Source organism: Doryrhamphus excisus, chromosome 5 (genome assembly GCF_030265055.1).
Source record: "Doryrhamphus excisus isolate RoL2022-K1 chromosome 5, RoL_Dexc_1.0, whole genome shotgun sequence".
In the NCBI taxonomy this organism is placed as follows: Eukaryota; Metazoa; Chordata; class Actinopteri; order Syngnathiformes; family Syngnathidae; genus Doryrhamphus; species Doryrhamphus excisus.
Window position 1 is genome coordinate 20,079,063 of NC_080470.1, and position 23,752 is coordinate 20,102,814.

Below are 23,752 nucleotides of genomic sequence, written 5' to 3' on the forward strand. Positions count from 1 at the left end.
AACGTTCTTCTACTGCTCAGCACCCACTTTGGTGCCTTCAAAGTGTTAACCCTTTAAATGCACTGCACACACGTTTATTTCTTCCTTTGACGCACATTGAAGTTGTTATGGAAATGATGATTAGCATTTGTCTTATTTTCTTATGGAATTCTATTGACAATAAAAGACTGGCCAGACTGTTCATGATGGATATTAGTCTATATATATATCTATAGATATATAATCTGTATATATAGATATACTAGTCTAAACTCTTTTTAGCTGTTAGCCCATCACTACGCTTATGCTAGCATGACAACAATGATTAAAAACAGGCACACTTATTTATTTATCACCATTTTGGGGATGGATGATGGATGGGTGGGTGGATGGATGGATGGATGAGTGGTTGGTTGGATGGGTGGGTGGGTGGATGCATGGATGGGTGGATGCGTGGGTGGGTGGATGGATGGTTGGGTGGATGGATGGATGGATGGATGGATGGTTGGTTGGTTGGTTGGTTGGTTGGTTGGTTGGTTGGGTGGATGGATGATAGATGGATGGTTGGGTGGATGGATGGTTGGTTGGTTGGTTGGTTGGGTGGATGGGTAGGTGGATGGATGATGGATGGTTGGGTGGATGGATGGTTGGGAGGATGGATGGTTGGTTGGTTGGGTGGATGGATGCTAGATGGATAGATGGTTGGGTGGATGGTTGGGTGGATGGATGGATGGTTGGTTGGTTGGGTGGATGGATGGATGATGGATGGGTGGATGGATGGATGATGGATGGTTGGTTGGGTGGATGGATGGATGGTTGGGTGGATGGATGGATGGATGGGTGGGTGGGTGGTTGGATGTATGGATGGATGGATGGGTGGGTGGATGGATGATGGATGGATGGGTGGTTGGATGGTTGGTTGGGTGGATGGATTGGTCTCCATGGAGGAAGATCTCGTTGAAGAAGCAGCCGGATGCTTTGGATGAAACGGCTCGTGCTCTCCCACGCGGTGCAATCACGCGGCGTTGTAGGAGCTGACCCACATGATGATGATGATGAGGAAGCAGACGGATATGAAGAGGACGTAGATGCCAAACAGGAAGCGGTCTATGATGAAGCCCACCCGCATCCACTCCCCGCAGCTCAGGCCGACCCCCAGCTCTTGCTCCACCCGCAAGCGGATGGCCCGCAGGTCCCGGCCCAGCCTCCTCAGCTCCCGCAGGGCCGCGTCCTCCTTTCCCGGCGCCCTTGCGGACATTTCTGTGGCGCAGGAGGAGGATGGCCGTCATTGAACACGCTTCCTTTGTCTTCATAAACCTTCTTACCCAACGTGGCAGGATTTTGGATGACCCCGTCCGGTTGCTCGGCCTTTGGAGGAAGCAGCACCAGGCGGCCTACGACGTGGAGGACCATCACTCGGATCCACCGAGGAACTGGTGAGTAGCGAGAGGAGCCGTGCAGGAGGTTGGTGATGACCACCGTCTCCAGCAGGCTTGCCACCATCAGAGCCAAGCAGAGCGACAGGAACACGTCTGTCATGGCGACACGTACGCACGTCACATCTTCTTCAACCATGGGGGGGCTGACCGGCCCTCCCCGGGGCACAAGCACGGAAATAATAGTTAATAATCAAATAGTTACCGTCATAAAGTAGGAGTTTAGCATTAAAAAAGGATAAATATTTTAAAATTATAAAGTCATAATACCACATTTTAAAAATGGGAATAAATTTGTAATATTGTAAGGAAAAAAAACATTTTTGAAGAAAAAATATTTGAAGAAAACATAGAAAAGCAAAGTCAATATACATGAAAAAGTAATTTTTTTTTAATTTTATCAGATGAAACCATTTTGGGACAGATATTTTATGAAAAATTTATTACTAAAAAAAGAACTTGAAAATATTAGAGAAGAGAAAACATCCAAGATTTCTCTGAATGGAGAAAAATAAGAAAAAAAACCCTTCTAATTTTGGGACTGATATTTTATGAAAAATGTAGTACTAAAAAAATGAAGTTGAAAATATTAGAGAAGAGAAAACACCCAAAATTTATCTGAATGGAGAAAAATTGGAAAAAAAACCTTTTTTTCAGATTCAAGTAAAATTTTACGCACTAAAATGTTATCAGAATAGTCCAAAAAAATCAAAAGTATGATCAGAAAAAGTTACATTTTACATGAGGACTAAAGTCCTGGAATATTAGGACAAAAAATATGTAATATTACCAGAATAAAAAAGTAATATTTTAAGTAAAATCACATAAAAAATTAAGCCTATTCAGACAAAAACAATATGTAATTGTAAAAAAGGCTATGACTTTAAGAGGGCTAATTTGTTTGGAGACCATATAAGGACACTTCCGGTTTCTATTATCACGTGGACTAGTTTCATCCAGCGACCAAGTTAAGCTCCGCCCCCTCATTACAGCTAACAGCTGCTATCCAGAGAAGAGGATGCTAGCTCCTTCAATCAAGTTGGCGGATTTACGGTGTACGTCCATCCAAATAGTGAGTCAGAACTTGGGGGGTCTTGGGGGGCTTTTGCGGGGACTATTACTATTAATGGACTATTACACATACCACCAGTCATGTTGTACCAGTAATTGGACCGGGTGTCATGTTACAGAGCTTCATTTGTTGGCATGTTTACAATCCAGTGGCGGATGTATACATGTGTATATGTACATATATATTGTATTATGTATTATATGTGTATTGTATATGTAATATTTGGGAGTACCTATTGTTATTAGCGTCAATTAGTTGAGTAATTCATATAAATTACTGACGGGGCTTCCGTAATGTGCAGGCATGGCGGCCCCCCGATTAGAAGAGTTCAAGTTAGTCATGCTGCTATTCACCCTTTCCACCACCAGATGGCAGTATAAGCCTTATAATGCGCCTTGACTCAACTGTTGGCTCTTATGCTAACAGTTATGTGAATATTGTGAATTTTCAGTAATGTTAGCATGAAAAAAACTGTAATATGTACAGAAAACATTGTAATATTATTAGAATAAAGTCATAGTATTATGAGCCAAAAATAATAGCGTCCCAATTAATTCAAAATATTACAAAAATAATCCCACGCTGCCTGAATTATGACCAACACTAAACTTTCCGACCACATGATGGCCGTTCTTCCACCTGAGAGTGGAGTGGAGTGGTTTTGTGATGGGTGCGAAGGTACTTATGAGGGGTATGGTGTTTCCTGTGATGGGCAGCAGGTCGTTCATGATGAGCAGGAAGACAGTGTAGCCCAGGATGAGGGTCATCTTGAACAAGGAGCGGTCCACCTTGTGGGGGGGCAGCAGGAAGCTGAAGAGGTCCACGGTGATCAGGAAGCAGCTGGGCAGCAGCAGGTTGACCACGTACATCGTAGACCTGCGACGCAATGACACCTGCCGCACGGGGTGGCCGGCGTGGGGGTCAAACTTTGCGTCTCTTGGCAGCTTCTCACGACTTTGCGACCGCCTGCTATCAGGACATCTTTGGGAAAAATCACCCGAGATTTGCAGAATAAAGTCCTACATTTACAAGAAAATGTTTCTCATAAATTCTGACTTTATTCTTGTAGGATTATTATTATTATTATTTTATTTTGTTATCCTAAATGACAATTATTTTCTTTTTTCTATTTTTCTTCTTGTAAGATTACAACTTTATTCTAGCATACAGATTACTTTATTGTCGGAAATGTACAACTATTTTTCTTGTTAATTTATTGCATAATTTTACACCTTTTTTTGCTCGTCCATTTACTACTTTTCTTGGAAAATTTACAATTTTATTCTTGCAAATTTACGACTTTTTCTCATAAATTGACAATTTTATTCTTGAAAGATTAAAAAAACGTGCGACTTTTTTCATTTTTCTGTTTTTCCCGTGTAAATTCTGACTTTTTTTTCTCGTAAATGTCATAAACTTTGTCATACGACTCCTAGATTAACAACTTTATTCCCGTAAATGTACAACTTTATTGTTATCATTTCCGACTTTTTTCTCATAAATTGACAATTTTATTCCTGTTCCTGTAAACGTTCTTGTAAATGAGAGACTTTTTTCTTATATTTTTTATTTTGCTGTTTTTCCGTGTAAATTATGACTTTTTTTTCTCGTAAATGTCGTAAACTTTGTCATAAGACTCTAGATTGACAACTTTATTCCTGTAAATGTACGACTTTTTTTTATAATTTACGACTTTTTTCTCCTAAATTGACAATTTTATTCTTGTAAGATTAAAGAAATGTTCTTGTAAATGGGCGACTTTTTTTGTTTTTTTCATTTTGCTGTTTTTCCGTGTAGATTATGACTTTTTTTCTCATAAATGTCGTAAACTTTGTCATAAGACTCCTAGATTGACAACTTTATTCCCGTAAATGTACGACTTTATTCTTCTAATTTACGACTTTTTTCTCTCACGAGTTTTTTCCAAAGCGTTCCCAAAACTCGGCCGTAGTTGTGAGAGCTGCTAAGAATTGAAGTGAAATAATAAAAGTTGGTCCTCACAAAGAAGCGCATCTCTTCGTAAATGTCGTCGTCTGAAGTCGGGAGTTGCTCCTTGAACGAAGACATTCCGATCAGCTCCCACTCGCCCACGGTGGTCATCATTTCTTTGGAATATTCAAATATCCTCTCTGTTGTAAACGTTTGGCCGAGCTGTATCGCGGATACTGGGGGTCGGGATGGGGGAGGGAGGTAACACAAGCAGGTTAGCAGCAACGAAAGCGGCGGCGGCGTGCTCCTACTCACCGCGGTGCAGGTATGAGTTGAAGGTCAAAGTGCAGTTCTGGATGTCAAACGGGAAGGCGTAGATGTCCAGCCTGCAGGAGCTGACCACTCGGATGGGCCGGGCATCGAGCACCGTGCCGAAGTGGTAGAGGTACGAGTACAAGGACTTTGGCGCCATGTTCCTCTCCATGCTGCCGGAACACAACAACACTCAAACGCCGTCTGTTTGTGCGCCGTGATTGGCTCCTGCGTCGTTGCGGCCACCTACAACTCATTGATGACCACGTCGGGGATCCACAGCAGCTTCCTGGGAACGATGATGTGCTCGGCCCCGCACTCGCTCGGCTCCCAGCTCACAAACTCGTTCCTCCACGTCTGCAATGCCATCAAAATTCCTGTCAATTCCCACGTGTAAGCCGCTAATTTTCTCCTTAAAGTAAACTTCCAATTGTTTCAACGCTCAAGCCTTTGGAAATCACAGGAAGTCATGATATAAAACACTCAATTCATCACACAGAAGCTTAACACTGTAACTGAAAAATATGCAAACATGTACCAATATGAGTTTGACATGGAAAAATACCCAACTGTCACCATAAAAGGTTTCCCATAATGCATTCATTGGGGCGCTGCGATGACGTCAGCTGCCGATTCTTTTAAACTCATATTGGTACATGTCGTGCATATTTGCTAGGTGGCTTCGAAGTTGCTACGTGATGAGTTTAATGTCTGTCGGATGAAACGGTGAGTCGTGAGGTTCCCAAAAGTTTGTTTCGCAAATGTTTTTTGTGCTAAATGTAGCGCTAGCTTACGGTGTTTACATCGGATGCGACCACAGCCTGGACTCACCAGGTATTGGACGATGTACGTTGTGAGGATCTGCGCCTTTTCATCCTAAAGAAGGAAAAAAAAAAGGCGGTCAGGATGTTGACTGAGCGCAGCCATGACCTCCATGCGAAGAACTTACCACGCCCAGGATGCCCACCAGGATGAAGTCGATGTGGACGTGAGTGACGGTTGAAATGTTCACCACGGGTCGAATAGAGCTGAGGTTGAAGACCGGCCTGAGAGCCTCCAGCAGGGCGAGGGAGTCCGGGCGAGAGCAGTTCTGCATGACGGAGTTGCATGATCCTGCAGAGGAACCAAGGAGGAACTTTAGAGGGCCGCATCCAAATCTGCTCTTCTTCTGCTCGACGATAGTCCAACCTCTCACGCTTTTCCCGGTAACATTCCTTCACGGCGATGTCGCTTTTGCTGACTGCTAAACAACCCGCCATGGGGCCAATGGAAGCCAGCACTTCCATGAAGAGGTTGGGAAAGACCCCTGAATTCGATACTATGGAAGTCCGCATCAATAAGTTCCATTGACATTGTTTTCCGCACGTAAAACTAAAAGTAGTATTTTCACTTGAATCTGAAAAAAATTAGGAGGGTTTTTTTCTTATTTTTCTCCATCCAGAGAAATTTTGGAGAAATTTTTCTCTTTAATATTTTTCAACTTCATTTTTTTATAGTAATATTTTAGTAATATTTTTCATAAAATATCAGTCCCAAAATGGTTTCATCTAATAAAAGATTATTTTTTCACTTTTTCATGTATGTTGACTTTGCTTTTCTATTTCTGTTTTCTTCAAATATTTTTTCATATTTTTTTTAATTTCTTACAATATTGCAAACGTAAATCATTCTCCAACAAATATACTTTTTCTTTGTATTTTTTTGTACTTTTGGTTGTAACCAATTAACCAATTAAATAACCAATTAACCTAGCATGTTTTGGAATGGGGGAGGAAACCGGAGTACCCGGAGAAAATAATAATAAAATAAAATAATAATAAAATAAAATAAAAATGAAATAATAATAAAATATAACAATAATAATAAAAAATAATATTATATAATAATATTACGGGAATAAAGTCATAATAATAGGACAAAACAAAAAAAAACATGAAAATAGTTTTTTAAAAAAAGCAAAGATGAAAGAGATACAGCGTTTTTCATCAATAACGTCTACCCACGCATATCTACTCAACTCGGGTTGTTGAAAAATATTCCTTTCATTTTAAGTTGCCAGAAAAAAATGTGCAAGGTCACTTCCTGTTCAGTGCAAAATAAGCGTCAACATAAGAAGATGTCTTACCGTGCAGGAGGAGAGAGATGAAGATGAAGAGAAGCACAGAAGACTTGACTTCCTGCGGGCGGCGCTAAGAGAGTGAGTAAGAGGGGGGGTCAAAGGGCGTTAGGATGGTGGTGCTGGGGTAGGGGGGCGGGGGGGTTGTCCACTGTCATCCCGGTCAAAGTGGAAAGAAAGACTTATCCCATTCCGTGTGGAAGTGGTATGTGTTTGGCTTTTTGGGAATAAATAAATTGGAGGCTAGTTACAGAGTTAGCTTGGTAGCTAGCTATATGCTATGAGCGGCGAGTGTCTTATGTCCCTGCAATGTGGTGTAAAGAAAGAATAATAGAAGTGTAAAGGTGACTATAGGGGTGCTATTGCAGGTCTAGAGAGCTCTAATAATGTTTGGAATCAGATTCAGAAAGAAATAAACAGGTTTTCTGTGCTCGAACAATGAAAATATTCTCTTTATTCAGATCGACTTTTACTCCAATTACGGCGGTCGTGTCTGAAAGTAATTAACAGCGATAATAAATTCCATCCATTCATCCTTTCTGATTATGTTTGTGTTGTTGTCTGCATATAAAATACATTTTTGTTCAGGATCAGATGAACTGGATGGACATGATTTCCTAGTGGTTTTGGTCCCTTCGGGTTTTTCGGACCAGGCGAGATCGCACAGTGTTTTATGTTCCGGTCATCTTTTTACACTCCAAGAGCTGCCTGTATAGTAGGGTTAGGGAATTAGGGTTAGGATTAGGGGGTTAGGGAATTAGGGGGTTAGGGTTAGAGATTTAGGGGGTTAGGGTTAGGGAATTAAGGGGTTAGGGGGTTAGGGTTAGGGAATTGGGGGGTTAGGAGGTTAGGGTTAGAGATTTAGGGGGTTAGTGTTGGGGGTTAGGGTTTAGGGGAGGATTAGGGAATTAGGGGGTTAGGGTTAGAGATTTAGGGGGTTAGGGAATTAGGGTTAGTGTTGGGGTTAGGGGAGGATTAGGGAATTAGGGGGTTAGGGTTAGGGAATTAGGTGGTTAGGGTTAGGGAATTGGGGGTTAGGGTTAGAGATTTAGGGGGTTAGGGTTAGGGAATTAGGGTTAGTGTTGGGGGTTAGGGTTAGGGGGTTAGGGTTAGGGTAGGATTATGGAATTAGGGTTAGTGTTGGGGGATTAGGGTTAATGGTAGGGGGTTAGAGTTAGGGGATTAGGGGCTTAGGGTTAGAGATTTAGGGTGTTAGGGAATTAGGGTTAGTGTTGGGGGTTAGGGGGTTAGGGTTAGGGTAGGGTAGGGTTAGGATTAGGGAATTAGGGGGTTAGGGTAGGGTTAGGGAATTAGGGGGTTAGGGTTAGGGAATTAGGGTTAGGGGTTTAGGGTAAGGGTAGGGTTAGGATTAGGGAATTAGGGGTTTAGGGTTAGGATTAGGGAATTAGGCGTTTAGGGTTCGGGAATTAGGGTTAGGGTTAGAGGGTTAGGGTTAGGCTAACCAGTAGGGTTAGCCTCTACTGGTTAGCCTAACCCTAACCCTAAGGCCAGACGGGATGTCCATGGAATGTCTGAACACAGGATTGTGTTTGACTGTAGAGGTTCTGCTGGAAGTAATCGGTCCAGTTGGTTGTTGACTCGGTGACTACTCTAAGGATGCTCAAGCTTTTTAGATGAGTGGTTATTCTCTCATAGTGTTGTGTTTCTAAATAACGACAACCAACTAAGTTTTGTTAAAACTTTATTGTTTTAACAAAACTTTCTGTGCTGTAACATACATGATGCATCTGGAAAGGATTTTTATTGACGGACTAATAACTAGTCATCCCGTAATTCCCACCACAGAGAGACTGAAGGCATCTACTGGCTATAAGAGGCGACCCAGATGACGATGATGGTGAGGAAGCTGATGGATATGAAGAGGATGTAGATGCCAAACAGCAGGCGGTCTATGATGAAACCCACCTGCATCCAATCCTCGGAGGTCTGGCTGCCCCCCAGCTGCTGCTCCACCTGCAGGCGGATGACCTTCAGGTCTCCGCCCAGGCTCCTCAGCTCCCGCACGGCCTTGTCCTCCACCGCCGCTCCTTCCTCCTCTTCAGGCTCTTCATCATCTCCTTGCTGTGCCGACACGGCGCTCGACCTCGTGTCTGAGAGTGGACAATTTATCTTTCATGTCTTTACGGTTCGGATTGGTATCTGTCTACTTGCGTACCTGCTTCTTCAACCTCTTTGGTCTCCCAGGGCAGACCCACAAGACGTCCCAGGAGCTGCAAGAGAAGCACGTGGATCCAGCCGGGAACGGGACGCAGGCTTTTGGAGCTGAGCAGCAAGTTGGTGATGAGGATGGTCTCCAGGAGGCTGGCCACCATCAGAGCCAAGCACAAGGAGAAGAACACGTCTGGTGTGAAGGACAGGAGATACGTCAAACACGTCTAGAAAAGTCACTTCTTGAGGTGAAAGCCGTTTGCTTGTTATTTGAATGTTGATGATATGAAAATGTGAACGTGTTTGTCGGTAGAGAATGTAACACTTCACCACGCCGCCCTGCACCGCATCAATTTGTTTCCCAGGTTCCTGCATGCAGACTAGCACCCAATTGGGGGGGGGGTGGCTGGTGAAAATGACTCTTTGTCATGGAGGAAGGTCTGACACGGAAGGTCTGCCTGTTGCTGCCTAGCATCCGTTCCTTCCCCTGCTTCACATCCTAAATCCAAACCTGAGGTCTTCTACCATCACTTCTACCAGCGCTGTCCGCCAGGCCACCCAGTGAAAAATGAAAGGATGCAACGTTCACACGGTGAGATTTCCTAAAACGACACACGCTAAGAAGTGATTTACTGTACACTTCAGGAAAATACTACGTTTCAGCCCTGTGGTGTACTGTTGGTGATTATTAGTATATTATTACTATCCACTTTGATTATTAGTACATTATTACTTTGTCTCTTTTAATTCAATAATTTTTTAATTTAATAAAAAAAAATCATTTAATTAAAATATCAAATCTATTATTTCTAAATTATTTTTTTTAATTAAATTTTGTATTTTTTTATTATGAAATCACAGTGGCTTTTAACACTTTTGCTGCTGTTGTTGTGAAAGCGATGTAATGGCGCCATCTGCAGGGTTCAAAGGGTACTGCAGCAACATTTTCCAGCAGGAACACGCCATGATATTACCCATACGCTTCCTGAAGGAGACAACCGGAACTTACACGAATAAAGGATGCGTAATATACAATAACAAGCATATAAACACACAAACAGAGTATTGACTATTAAAGAGTAGTATAGTATACTTTATTGCCACTATGGATGAGGTAGTGTGTGGACTCTGACTACTTCATGTTGTTAGGGTTTAGGTTTGGGGTTGGAGGCAGGACTAAGAATCCTTCCAGGGTTAGGTCTGAGTTAAATTAATCCAATCCCAATCATATTTATTCATACCCAAGGTACTATACAGACAGAGCAGGTCTAGAACTGCAGAGTCTATTTGTTATTATTACTGTGTGCTAACAATGAGACCTATAGTACTTTATAGTACTCCTACTGGACCGATGGACTACCCAAGTGTACACGTACTTATGAGGGGTATGGTGTTTCCGGTGATGGGCAGCAGGTCGTTCATGATGAGCAGGAATACGGTGTAGCCCAGGATGAGGGTCATCTTGAAGGAGGAGCGGTCCACGCTCTGAGGAGGCAGCAGGAAACTGAAGAGGTCCACAGTGATGAGGAAGCAGCTGGGCAGCAGCAGGTTGACCACGTACAGCGTAGACCTGCGTCGCAAGCGGATCTAGCAGGGGAACGGGAAAATGTTCACGTCTCTGATTCGGCTCTGACCTCTCCACTAGCATGCAGTACTTGGTAGTAGCGTGTGTATTCATGTACTGGCATGCGGTACTTGAGAATACAACTTACATGAAATGCCAGCTCGTCCATTAAGGAATCTTCTGTGTCGTGTACATGTGACTGTTTTTCGGTGGTAATGTCCAGAAGCTCCCACTCCCCCAAGGTGGTCATCACATTCTTGGACCTTTTTGTGACCTCGTCGTCAGGCATGGATGAGAACACCTTCAGGTCTTTTTCTGATCAAAAAGCACAACAATTTGGTCTTTTCTCTTGGGGTTCATCTACCAGGTATCTGCAACGTTTCTGTGCACAAGCAACCCATAAAGATGCTCAGAAGCATCCATGTTTGATGCCATTTGACTTGTAGTCGCGACTACGCAGAGAAACATCTGATCAAATTCATGTTTTCACAGATCTTCACGGTTCTAGAACCTCCAATTCCATCACATGCACCTCAACGCTGAACCGCCATCAGGACCTTTACCGAAGCTGATGAAGGAGCTGAAGGTGAGAGTGCAGTCCTGGATGTCGAAGGGGAAGGTGTAGATGTCCAGGTTACACGAACTGATGACTCTGGCAGGTTTGGCGTCTTGCATTCTTCCATCGCTGTACAGATTGACGTAAGGCACAAATGGAGCCTTGTCTTCGTCCATGCTGCAAAACACAAAAGTACACGTATGATCTCAGGGCACTTCCACCGATAAGACCGTCATTTCCGGTGTTTAAGCCCCACCCACTAAGTTTAGAGAGAAACACATTAGTACCTATCGGCTGCACGTGTTCACGCTTTGAGGCTTCTGATGGTAGTTTTACACGCATCAAACTGTTGAATTTTCTTAGATCAACCTTTATGCCGGCGGTCGAGTGGTTAGCGTGCAGACCTCACAGCTAGGAGACCAGGGTTCAATTCCACCCTCAGCCATCTCTGTGTGGAGTTTGCATGTTCTCCCCGTGCATGCGTGGGTTTTCTCCGGGTACTCCGGTTTCCCCCCACATTCCAAAAACATGCTAGGTTAATTGGCCACTCCAAATTGTCCATAGGTATGAATGTGAGTGTGAATGGTTGTTTGTCTATATGTGCCCTGTGATTGGCTGGTCACCAGTCCAGGGTATACCCTGCCTCTCGCCCGAAGACAGCTGGGATAGGCTCCAGCACCCCCGTGACCCTCGTGAGGATAAGCGGTAGAAAATGAATGAATGAATGAACATTTATGCCTTTCATTCATCATTTATCCTCGTGTATTTTCTGTATGGAAAATTATGAAAATGTGTTATTTGTGTTAGCATTCTTGGGAACATTTGATTCGGTTAATGTCCGTTTCGCTACGACTTAATGTTTCACAGCAAATTTTGGTCTTTGGAATGAACTCCATGTGAGTTAAAATCAACTCAATCTGAGTGTACATGTGTGACCATCCATTGACTCCACAGGAGAGTTAATATAACTCTGCTTTTGGAGTTGATCTTTTACCCCCTATTCAGAGTTAAAACTGAACTCTTCTTGGTGGTAAAATACTACTCTTTCGAGAGTAAAATGTGACTCTCGAATGGAGTTGATTTTAATATTAACTCTTAACCGGTGTTAAAAGCCAACACTTAATACGTATATAGTTAATTTAACACTATTTAGAGTTGAGTTACATTTTATATGCGCAAATTATTACACTGAACATTTTACTGTGTACGACATTCATTCATTCATTTTCTACCGCTTTTTCCTCACGAGGGTTGCGGGGGGTTGCTGGAGCCTATCCCAGCTGTCTTTTGGGTGAGAGGCTGGGTTCACCCTGGACTGGTGGCCAGCCAATCACAGGGCACATATAGACAAACAACCATTCACACTCACATTCATACCTATGGACAATTTGGAGTTAGACAATTAACCTAGCATGTTTTTGGAATGTGGGAGAGAAAACCCACGCATGCACGGGGAGAACATGCAGACTCCACACAGAGATGGCCGAGGGTGGAATTGAACCCTGGTCTCCTAGCTGTGAGGTCTGCGCGCTAACCACTCGAACGCCGTGCCGCCCCTGTCTCCACCGTTTCACACTTAACACGGTCATATTTTACGACAGCCTATCTAACCCTGACTCATAAAAAGAAAGGTTTTTCGCATAACCGCGTTGGCGCTACTTGGAATTGTTTCTTTCCTTACCGTTTTCGACAAGCAGACACACACTGAAGAACAATAAACATTTCCAGGAACGGTGAATGATGAACAGAAAGGCGGTTAGCTAATCGTTTAGCTAGTCGTTTTTGTCTACAAACTGAGCAAAAACCGTTTACCGGATGCAACAAGAGCTTCTTTTGTGAGCCACATACGGCGGGTAATACAAAAAAAAACTCATCAACTCCGGGGGTGCGTCAGTGCAGGTGCCTGAACACCCATGAAATAAACTCCAAAAAATGACACTGCCTGGTAGTAGTCCTTAACACATGTGGTAGTCAGGGTTAAACAATCAAATCCAAAAATTCAACTCTTTCACTTTTTTTACTTTAACTCCAGATTTTTCAACTCTAGAAATTTGCTGTGTTCTGTATTATTCTTGTAAAATGACAAGAATAAGAATTGGTTGTTTATTTGTCCAACTATTTCACATTTATTCTCGCAAATGTTCTTTAGACTGTACCACGGCCAACAAAAAACGGCCTCGGGCCACACTTTGGACATCCCTGCCTACGACGATATTGTATTAAAGTGCTGGCGCAAGAGTTGCATGTTCCCAGTCTTGAAATCAACTCACAATTCGTTGATGACGATATCCGGGACCCAAAACTTATTTCTGGGCAGGGAGATCTTGTCGGTGCCGCACTGGAGGGGGTCCCAACTGACCAGCTCATTCTGCCACCACTGAAACAAGAAGAAGCGGGAAAAAGTGAGTCTGCTGTCGCTTGGCAGCGGGAACAAGAAAGCAAGATGCTTACAAAGTGCTGCCACAGGTACGTTGTCAGGAGTTGAGCCTTTTCATTCTGAGGACAAGACACTTTGGTTGTTTTACTGCGGCAAGTTGGATTTCAGACCTGGATCTCAACCTACCACTCCCAGGATCCCGTACAGGAGGAAGCGTACGCTGACATTGGTGGGGGTGGTCATGTTGGTGACGGGTCTCATGGCGGCCATGTTAAAGATGGGTGTCAGGGCCTCCAGCAGGGCCAGGTGGTTGGGTTCTGAGCACGTCACCTGGATGGGGCTGCACGGAGCTGATGGGTGCGAAATAGCACATGAAGAACCCAGCCAGGAACCCATACACGAATCGACATGTAGCCAAATATAACGTACCGGGTAGAAGAAGAAGAAGCGGTATCATCCACAGAAGTGTCCACTAGAATTCAAGCACTGTCAGTCACAGCTTGATGAAAACAGACAGGATGTACAAATGAAGAGGATACTTTACCCGGAATGAAGTATTTGTGAAGGCCATCATGCCAAGTGTTCCATATGTGGTACCTGCAGAGAAGTGCTGGTCTTCCTTTATGCAATAAATCATGTTGGGATCAGTGTGGGATCACATTCTCATGTCATAACACGGGAACGTGCCTCCATACTTTGGACTGAAGGATATCAATTTTTTAACCCTTAGACGCATAAGTGGGTCAAAAATGACCCGGTCAGGTTGTTTTCTTGAAATATCTTTGTAATTAAAATTTTTTATTATTTCATATTCCAGGTATTCCTCAAAAAACATGTTTTTGATATCATGCCATTCACATTTTTAACTTATCTTTTATACATTTTTACATTTTACATTGAAATTTTTGTTTTTGTGTTACTACCCCAACCTTCCATAAGTGAGTCAAAAATGACCTGGTCAGGTTGTTTTCTTGAAATATCTTTGTAATTAAATTTTTTTTTATCATTTCATATTCCAGTTATTCCTCAAAAAACATGTTTTTGATATCATGCCGTTCACATTTTTAACTTATATTTTATACATTTTAAGAAATTTTAGTTTTTGTGTTACTACCCCAACCTTCCATAAGTGGGTCAAAAATGACCCGGTCAGGTTGTTTTCTTGAAATATCTAGAATTTTTATCATTTAATATTCCAGGTATTCCTCAAAAAACATGTTTTTGATATCATGCCGTTCACATTTTTAACTTATCTTTTATACATTTTAAGATTTTTTTGTTTTTGTGTTACTACCCCAACCTTCCATAAGTGGGTCAAAAATGACCCGGTCAGGGTGTTTTCTTGAAATATCTTTGTAATTAATTTTTTTTTATCATTTCATATTCCAGGTATTCCTCATAAAACATGTTTTTGATATCATGCCATTCACATTTTTAACTTACCTTTATGCAACACACAATGGATCCTCCCATTTTCTATTGTTGTACGGGGTCATTTTCTTTTTCAAAGATGTAAAAAAGTGAAAAATGAAGATGTTTCTAACATGAAATCATTCTCGTGTGGTCCTAAATATAATACTAAATATCATACAAGTGATTATTCCTAACCAAAATGGCAAAATTGGCATAAAAAGGCATTGATTCTAGTATGGGTCATTTTTTAACCACTTATGGAAGAGTCTAGGGTCCAGTCACTCGTGCATCTAAGGGTTAAATCAGAGGTGTCAAACCCGCGGCCCGTCGAGTCATATTTAATCAGAGATGAGCGCCGTCGAGGTAAGCTCAGTGTTTCCGTACACCAAACAAACGGTGACATTGTGTGACCTTGAGAAATGAACAGGGGCGTCACTAGACGGAATACACCAACAATGGTGGTGCTATATGTTTTTAGGCTCTTTTTTTATAGCTTTTATGTATGGTTGCTCTTTAATAATAATAATAATAATACATTTTATTTGTATAGCACTTTTCAAAATACTCAAAGATGCTTTACAGAAAAATGGAGTTGAATAAACGCAAGTAAACAGAGTAAAAGATACATTAAAATACAACATTTATGAGTTTGAGACCCCTGTTTGAAATGAATAGAACTTACCGACCGGTGATTTGAAGATGTGAGTGCTTGTTACTAGCCTGCGTGTACTTTATATATACCTGTATATACAGCATAGCGGTAGTAGTAGTGCAAATGAAGCGTGATGTGACTTCAAAAAACATGCAAATAATGGAGGAGAAGCCAAACGATGCAACGCCAGCATGATGGGAATCTATCCACAACAAAACAAACCACCGCTGCAGTGTGTCCATCATCACACCTGCCGTACGCAAATACCGAATGCTCTCTGCTACGACCGCAGCATTTGATTTTTTTCTGGCCGCACTGTTGAAAATAAACAACCCACATACTGTGTACAGTAAATGACACATTATTCAATATTCTATATGAAGCAACAGCGCTTTGGGAAAAAGATGTCACTGGCAGAGCAGCGCTCAGGGTTGTCCAAAGTGCGGCCTCAAGGGACAATTGCTGCCCCAGGATGTTTACGTGTTGGCCTGTGGCACATTCTAAAATTATCATTTAACAAGAAAATTAAAAAAAACTGCAAAAATTGAAACAATCTGCAGTAATTTTAGAAAGTTTTTCCAAAATTAGTTTGGGGAAAAAGTTATAATCTGGAGCGTTGGAATAAAGTCTAAATATTTGAGGAATAAGGTAGTAATATTACAAAATGGGGCTGCACGGCGGGGTAGTGGTTAGCGCGCAGACATCACAGCTAGGAGACCAGGATTCAATTCCACCCTCGGCCATCTCTGTGTGGAGTTTGCATGTTCTCCCCGTGCATGCAGGGGTTTTCTCCGGGTACTCCGGTTTCCTCCCACATTCCAAAAACATGCTAGGTTAATTGGCTAACTTCAAATTGTCCATAGGTATGTATGTGAGTGTGAATGGTTGTTTGTCTATATGTGCCCTGTGATTGGCTGGCCACCAGTCCAGGGTGGACCCTGCTTCTTGCCCGAAGACAGCTGGGATAGGCTCCAGCACCCCCGCGACCCTTGTGAGGATAAGCGGTAGAAAATAAATGACTGAATGTTATTACAAAATGAATATTTCCAAAGATTATTTAAAAACCAGGACAATATTCATTCATTATCTGCCGCTTATCCTCACAAGGGTCGCAAGGGGGGGTGCTGGAGCCTATCCCAGCTGTCTTCGGGCAAGAGGCGGGGTCCACGTTGGACTGGTGGCCAGCCAATCACAGGGCACATATAGACAAACAACCATTCACACTCACATTCATACCTATGGACAATTTGGAGTTAGCCAATTAACCTAGCATGTTTTTGGAATGTGGGAGGAAACCGGAAACCCACGCATGCACGGGGAGAACATGCCAACTCCACTCAGAGATGGCCGAGGGTGGAATTGAACCCGGGTCTCCTAGCTGTGAGGTCTGCTCGCTAACCACTACCCCGCCGTGCAGCCCATAAAATAAATAAAAAAAATAAATAAATAACAGCAAAACTGGGAAAAAGAGTAACATTGATACTATTAATAGGCTTTTTCACCAATATATCACAAAGCTGAGATGCAGCTTTTTCCGTATATACAGTATAACCTCTTAGCATAAGTACAGTACACGTGTTGCTGTACAAAATATCAAGGTTGCATCTTTTCACAAGTTTGGACACCCCTGGCTTATATAGTCATGGCTTTGAAATGATTCATCATCATGTCCCACAGGGAAAACCTGATCCCTTTAACAGGATATGTATGCAGACGGATGCATAATATTCCCCGTTTCAAACTTGCTATTCACATTTTCTTTGTGTACGACGCAACATTCAAACGTATGAAAGCATCTGAATCTCAGCATGGGGTCGGTCTAATCACATTCATGCATATTAAAGGTTCACCGGTCCTTCTGCACGGCTTTTGTTGGAGATGCTGCATTCTGTAGAGCAGGGGTCTCAAACACGCGGCCCGCGGGCCAAATGTGGCCCGCAGGACACTAGTTTGAGGCCCCCGCCTTGATATGAAAGTTTAATGTTAGTGCGGCCCGCGCAAGTTTGATATGGATGCTGTATGGTATCATGTACCCAGAAAAAATTATTACGTTTGATTAATGTTCATGTTAAAGGTTAAATAACTGTTAATAGTTATCCTCCCTATCCGTGTGGAAGTGGTAAGTTTTTGGCTATTTAAGTTTAAAGGAAATAACTTGAAGGCTACCGTTTAGGTCGCTAGCTCTCTAGTTTGCGAGTTAGCATGTGTCTCAAGACCCTGCAGTTGCGCAATATGTTGTAAATAAAAAGAGTATAAATGTGACTATAGTCGTGTTTTGTCATGTCTACAGGGCTCTAATAATGCTTTGTTAATTTTAATCTGAAAAAAATAATTGGTCTACCCACCAACTATATGTGGTTTCTTAAGTTTTTATTATTTGCCGTTTTATTATTATTATATTTATTTATTACTGATTGATTGAATTTCTTTATTCTTGATTTGTTTATTTATTTTTCGTCTTATTTTGTGCAGAAAAATAAAAATCAAGATATTTGAGAACAGTGGAATGTTTTATCAGAGCTTTTGTTGTAGAAAATCGGAACCAAAGCACTGAAAAAGTTTGTATATTTTTTTGTTTTTAATAAATGCGTTATTTTTTTTTTTTTGGAAAACCTGATGCGGGCCAGCCTTGTCCAGACCCTAGCTCCAGTGGCCCCCAGGTAAATTGAATGTAATAATATTCAGAACAAAGAATAGATCTGTGAGCTTTAAGGTGGTGTGTGTGAGATTTTTGAAAGTAAAACACTACCCTCAGAGAAAGTATGTCTGTGAAGTAAAAATGGGGAATAATACATTCTCAAGTTTTATCTGTGAAAACCTCGCAAGGTTGCAGTCCCACTGTTCCAAGGTGCCAATTTGTGACCCGTAATGCCCCAAATCTTCTCCACTTGGAGAAACAGGCAAAGGGAAATTACAAGGTTGGAGCGGGGTTGACTTTTTTTGCAAAGCAGGCACTTTGATGGGAAAGTGGTTGTTCATTTACCTTCCAGTCAGCATCCAACGCTTTCTTTTTCTTTGTTTTCATTTGGATGTGATCTTGACCTTTCTGACAGATCTGAGAAGATATTCATAATTAGATCAGAAGAAAACCTACATGACCGCACGGTGGATGAGTGGTTTGCAAACAGGCCACACAGTCAGGAAATCAGGAAGACCCGGATTTGATTCTCCACTTGGGCATCTCTGTGTGGAGTTCTCATGGTACTCTGCTTTCCCCTCCCATTCCAAAAACATGCTAGCTTCATTGGCCACTCCAAATTTTCCATAGGTATGAATGTGGGTGGGAATGGTTGTTTGTCTATATGTTCAAACATATAGACAAATATGTTCACGACACTAATAAAGATAAGCGGTATAGAAAACGGAAAATCGAAAATATTACAAACCAAAATGAGTCGAAAGTGCTGGCGCATAATAACAATTGACTTTACCTGAGACCGTGACGAATCTCCTTCATTTATGTGTTATGTGTAAAAACAATATAACTAATAATAAAACATACACTATAATCAACATACGCTATTACAACAATTTTATTGGATTATTGCGAATTCGCCATTTCCGGTTGTAAAAAAAGCACTCCAGTGTATTTCCGGTCTCCACTACTCCACTACTTTGCGTGAGTATAGAAGTACTTGCTTTTTTGGTCTTTTCTATGAAAACACTGTGTCATTGACGTGCCATGGAGGGTTCGGATACATATCTCATACGACCCAACTATCAGCGCAAGTGAGTTGGTTTAAAGCTAATATTTACATCGTGTCAGGTTAGCTTCTAGCTTCTAGCTTTAGCCTAGCCGACGCTCTCGTTACCTAGCTACCGTAATACCGGGCATTCTCCTGTCTTGTACTGAATTGTGAACATATAATATCCCTGCCAAAATATTACACCTACCTCAGTTTGACGCAACTCATTGTCAATATAACTACTAATAAAACATACACTATAATCCACATAAGATATAACAACAATTGTATTTGATTATTGCGAATTCGTCACTTCCGGTGGAAAAAAACTCCTAAAATGTATTTCCGGTCTCCAACAGTAACTACTGTGCGTGAGTATAGAAGTACTCGCTTTTTTGGTCTTTTCTATGAAACCACTTGCATTTTGTGGTTGTGCCATTGACGTGCCATGGAGGGTTCGGATACATATCTCATACGACCCAACTATCAGCGCAAGTGAGTTGGTTTAAAGCTAATATTTACATCGTGTCACGTTAGCTTCTCGCTTTAGCCTAGCCGACGCTCTCGTTACCTAGCTACCGTAATCCTGGGTATTCTACTGTTTTGTCTTAAATTGTGAAAGTTTAATATCCCTGCTAAAATATTACACCTACCTCAGTTTGACGCAACTAATTTCATCCCAAAATGAGTGGTGTGTAAAGTTAGTAGTAGTGACACAACTAGAGTACATGCAGTTCATTACAGCGGATTGATGGAACATTCCAGATTCAAGCCTGCTGTTGTGAAGGAATGCATACACGAAATAGTGAAGAAGCGCCTGGCCGAGGCGGAGTACGACCCAGAAGAAGCGTCAGAGCTTACCAGCAGTTTGGCAGACTGCATTAAGGACAAAGTCAAGAGTGAGTGATCCAACTCCATTAAAACACTTCCTGTACTAAATGTGTGAAATCCTTATGATTGGTGTTTTTCTTGCTGTGCAGGTTTGGGCTTTGACAGATACAAGTTGGTTGTGCAGGTAACCATTGGAGAACAGCGTGGGCAAGGAGTCAAGTGAGTCATTTGTGTTTGATTTCAATGATACTGTACTGTACTTTGCTGTTTCTATATGTGTAGAACACAGATCACAGCTTTATTTGGAATGTGTTCATAGTTGAAGTGTGAAATACAGTATATTGACATTCTCAGCATGGGCCCAAAATATAAAATGATGAGCGGTGGTACATGCATGCTGTGGATGTTACCTGTATTATCCCGTACTGTATTTGGTAATGGTAATGGTTTAATTTCATATGAACATGCATCAGATTACAATTGAGTGCATCACATACTCAGTTCATAGTTAAAGTTTTTTTTAATTAATTAATTCATATATTAATTAATTTTATTTTTATTTATTTAATCAATTTATTTAATTAATGTATTGAATTTTAAATTTATTTTAAATTTTATTATTTTATTTTGAGTTATTTTTTTACGAGGTGATATGACCAACCAATAGCAGCCCATGACAGTGAAAAACAAGCATTTGGCAACCTGAGCGAAGATAGAAAATGAATCGGAATCATTGGTCATAGCCAGTTCGACCATTTGGAATGTCCCGAAAAAGAAAGAAGCCACTGGTAATGGTAATGGTTTAATTTCATTTGAACATGCATCAGATTCCAATTGAGTGCATCCCATAATCAGTTCCCAGTTCCACATGTCCAAAAGGAGTAGGAAGAATCAAAGCTTATTAAATCCTACCACTCCATTTGGTACTTTTACAATCAGTAACTGTTACATTTGTTCACTTCCTGCTTTCCTGCTAGTTAAACTTTTTTTTAAATTAATGAATTAATTGTAATTTTTTATTTTATCTTTGTTTATTTTTATTAATTTTAATTTTAAATTTTGTTTTTAAATTTAAATTTCATTTTTTATTTTTATTTAAATTTTTAGTCCCGTACCAAAGTAGGTGATATGAGCATCCGATGCCATAATGGGTACCATAGTAAGTGTCAATATAGTGATATATATAGCACATCATGACTGGTTCAAGACTCTTCATCCTTGTATTTAGCAAACATCAACTGCTTGTATTGTTTCTTGAATTGGCTCATTGTTGTGCATTGTTTGAGGGTCTTACTCAATCCTTACTTGTTGTCTACGTTTTCGTAGAAGTTCATAACGGACAGACTTGTACAGTAAGTGACACCAAACGTGTGTATCAATTTTAGCACAGCACTCAATGTACCATTCAGACACAGTCAGAGTTCAACAAAGCCTATATTTCACAGGAATAGCATCATGGTCATTATTTATGGTATAATCACATGTTTTGGCTAACAGCAGGTTAGCTGTGTCAGTGTTTCTATGGCAATACAACGAGATTCAGACACTTAAAGCTTCAAATTAATGATATGATTTTCCTTCCTCAGGATGTCTTCAAGGTGTTTATGGGATGCCGATACAGACAACTACGCAGAAGATGTTTTCATGAATGTAAGTACTCTTAGTGTGTTCGGTGTCGTCAGCGGGAGGAGATGGTCCTGACCTTTCTGACACCTTCACAGGACTCCTTGTTCTGTGCTGTGGCGGTTTTTGGAAGCTATTTCTACTAAGGAGCAAGGAGGCAGAGGGCAGGTGGAAACAACCATTTTGATTATGTGTAGCCATTTATAGGGCAACTTAATATGGAAGCCTCTCTATAAAGCATTTTTTACACCCCTTTGATTCTTCCAAACCAATCAGCACAGAAAGGTAAAAAAAAAAGAATGTAATTGTCATTGATATGTTAATGATTCAAACTAAAAATGTACAGCCATTGCTGCTGAGGTTGGATGCAGTAAGGGTCATTTGAAACATCTTCAAAGATCCCGAGGGTTATGAAACAAAAAAGTCGAGTTGGAGACCCCAAAAAAATCACTGACCCTGAGCAGCAGGATCCAATTGGCTGTCTGTTAAGACACGGGACCATCCTCAACCCAAATGAATGTTGATACTGGTGCCGAGTGCAGGCCAATACCCATCAGACGGCATCTACAAGGGAAGGGTTTGAAGAACAAACAAACGTCTTCTAGGTCCTTTTCTCCCATTACACAAAGTTACCCGTTTGGAATTTGCATGGAACATTGAAAGGTGGAAGAAAGTTTTATTGTCCCTTGATGGCCATGATGGCTTCCAACGTTGCTGATGTGGCAAGGAGATCCCACCACCTGAGATGTTCGCCATAAAGTCACAGTGGAGGAGGCGCCGTCATGATCTGGGCAGCTTTTTACTTGCAATGGAACTTCAGGTTGTGCCCGGGCGTCAAACGGCAGATGCCAATGTGGCGATGTTGCAGGTGGCATACCACATGACTGAAGGCCCTCGTCTGTGTGGACTTCTTGCAGAAGACTAACCTCCTTCTTTTAGCGATGCATGGCAAGGGATGTTCCAGACAGTGGATGCCCTCCATCTGAACCACTTGGAGCCACATTTTCATGAGCCTTCTGGAAACACTGGCATTAAGATGCCCAGACCAGTTTTTCAGGTGATGAACAAGAACGGTACTGCTACTCATTACTTTTATATCTATTTGGGGGGGGTTACAGCTTTTTCTCAAGCTATGGTTCTAAACGTTTCATCAGCTGATACAATAAATTGCTGACTCAAAATTTGTTTTTCCTCACTGACATTTCTTCTTTTGACATTTTGTAGGTCTAACCTTAAGATCCAAAAAGGCAAAATGTAAACAGCATAAAGGCCAGAAACAAACATCACAAGCGATAAGCAAGTTCACCAAGCTCCCGATCTCATCCCACATCACTGAATGTGGGAGGAGCATATAGTGTAGTGGTCACGCCCCGAGAGCGCCCTCTCTTGGCTGTTGACTGTAAGTTTACCCCTTGGTTAAAGTCAATCAGTGTGAATTAACATTTAAAAACAGGTTAAATTATATATATATATATGTACATACTGTATTTTTTCATATATAAGTCATACCTGACTATAAATTGCAGAACCAGCAAACTATGTGCGGCTATTATGGTATGGAAAATGTGGCATTTTATTGAGGGTTGTATAAGGGGTTCAGAATAGGAGTTTCTAGTACATACTAAATGTTTTATTATATAAGAGGTAGGTGTTTTTGTGAATTAAACCACAGCAATCATTGTAGGATCCATAGCTCTCTCGACAGTCTCAGCCAAACTGAGGATTATTGTCTTTGGAAAGGCAGATCTGTGTGGCACATTGCATAGACGCAGGCTTAATGAAGTGTCCGCTGAGTATTTCAACCATTTTTAGGTCTTGGAGGTTATTGCGCCTTGCGTGAAAATGAAGTCAGAAGTAATTTAAAATGTGAAAGGGTAATCTATTTTTCGAGAGGTACTCTAAATTGATTGTGGCCTTTTTTTTATTCTGCAGAAGGCAGACGTATTTTATATCTAGTCTCATTTCAGATTGAACACATATCTCAAACTATTAAATCCAATTTATTAGCATACAGTTGTCCATGTCTTTGTATGCATT

General features: G+C 41.4%; 2 protein-coding genes and 1 long non-coding RNA gene across 5 annotated transcripts; 2 read left to right on the top strand and 1 right to left on the bottom strand.

The window, feature by feature from the left end:
- Positions 1-88: 88 nt before the first annotated feature.
- Positions 89-19,600, bottom strand: LOC131129526 (5-hydroxytryptamine receptor 3A-like). Of its 2 annotated transcripts, XM_058073180.1 has the most exons (21): positions 19,470-19,600; positions 18,559-18,630; positions 14,055-14,129; positions 13,940-13,982; positions 13,697-13,860; positions 13,585-13,629; positions 13,404-13,510; positions 11,141-11,310; positions 10,726-10,892; positions 10,390-10,600; positions 9,021-9,206; positions 8,771-8,955; positions 6,854-6,917; positions 5,678-5,841; positions 5,560-5,604; positions 4,979-5,085; positions 4,732-4,901; positions 4,489-4,652; positions 3,170-3,380; positions 1,305-1,511; positions 91-1,239 (listed from the first exon to the last, which is right to left on the bottom strand). In XM_058073180.1, exons 2-21 carry the CDS (start codon positions 18,598-18,600, stop codon positions 995-997), a joined length of 2,772 nt encoding a protein of 923 aa, XP_057929163.1. In that variant the 5' UTR covers positions 18,601-18,630; positions 19,470-19,600; the 3' UTR covers positions 91-994. The 2 variants fall into 2 exon arrangements, with proteins under 2 accessions (XP_057929164.1, XP_057929163.1); XM_058073181.1 differs by lacking the exons at positions 13,940-13,982; positions 14,055-14,129 and having other exon boundaries at positions 89-1,239; positions 13,697-13,850.
- Positions 2,227-14,918, top strand: LOC131129528 (uncharacterized). Its single transcript, XR_009129846.1, has 6 exons — positions 2,227-2,487; positions 6,861-6,925; positions 8,651-9,261; positions 9,379-9,605; positions 11,070-11,163; positions 13,451-14,918. It is a non-coding gene; the product is annotated as an uncharacterized LOC131129528 (long non-coding RNA).
- Positions 19,194-22,884, top strand: dynlt2b (dynein light chain Tctex-type 2B). Of its 2 annotated transcripts, none has more exons than XM_058073183.1 (5): positions 19,194-19,304; positions 20,027-20,160; positions 20,242-20,311; positions 21,679-21,742; positions 21,814-22,884. In XM_058073183.1, the coding sequence occupies exons 1-5, from the start codon at positions 19,258-19,260 to the stop codon at positions 21,859-21,861; spliced, it is 363 nt and encodes a 120-aa protein (XP_057929166.1). In that variant the 5' UTR covers positions 19,194-19,257; the 3' UTR covers positions 21,862-22,884. The 2 variants fall into 2 exon arrangements, with proteins under 2 accessions (XP_057929166.1, XP_057929165.1); XM_058073182.1 differs by lacking the exon at positions 19,194-19,304 and adding an exon at positions 19,580-19,756 and having other exon boundaries at positions 21,814-22,881.
- Positions 22,885-23,752: the final 868 nt, after the last annotated feature.

Bases quoted from the DNA above. Each gene is read 5' to 3' on its own strand.
- LOC131129526 (XM_058073180.1), bottom strand. From the start codon at position 18,600: ATGAAAACAAAGAAAAAGAAAGCGTTGGATGCTGACTGGAAG. The intron at 11,311-13,403 runs GTGAGTTGATTT...TGTGTTTTGCAG, and splicing joins GATATCGTCATCAACGAATT to CATGGACGAAGACAAGGCTC. The intron at 5,842-6,853 runs GTAAGACATCTT...GTTCCTCTGCAG, and splicing joins CATCTCTCTCCTCCTGCACG to GATCATGCAACTCCGTCATG.
- dynlt2b (XM_058073183.1), top strand. From the start codon at position 19,258: ATGGAGGGTTCGGATACATATCTCATACGACCCAACTATCAGCGCAA. The intron at 19,305-20,026 runs GTGAGTTGGTTT...GGAACATTCCAG, and splicing joins CGACCCAACTATCAGCGCAA to ATTCAAGCCTGCTGTTGTGA. The intron at 20,312-21,678 runs GTGAGTCATTTG...TTCCTTCCTCAG, and splicing joins CAGCGTGGGCAAGGAGTCAA to GATGTCTTCAAGGTGTTTAT.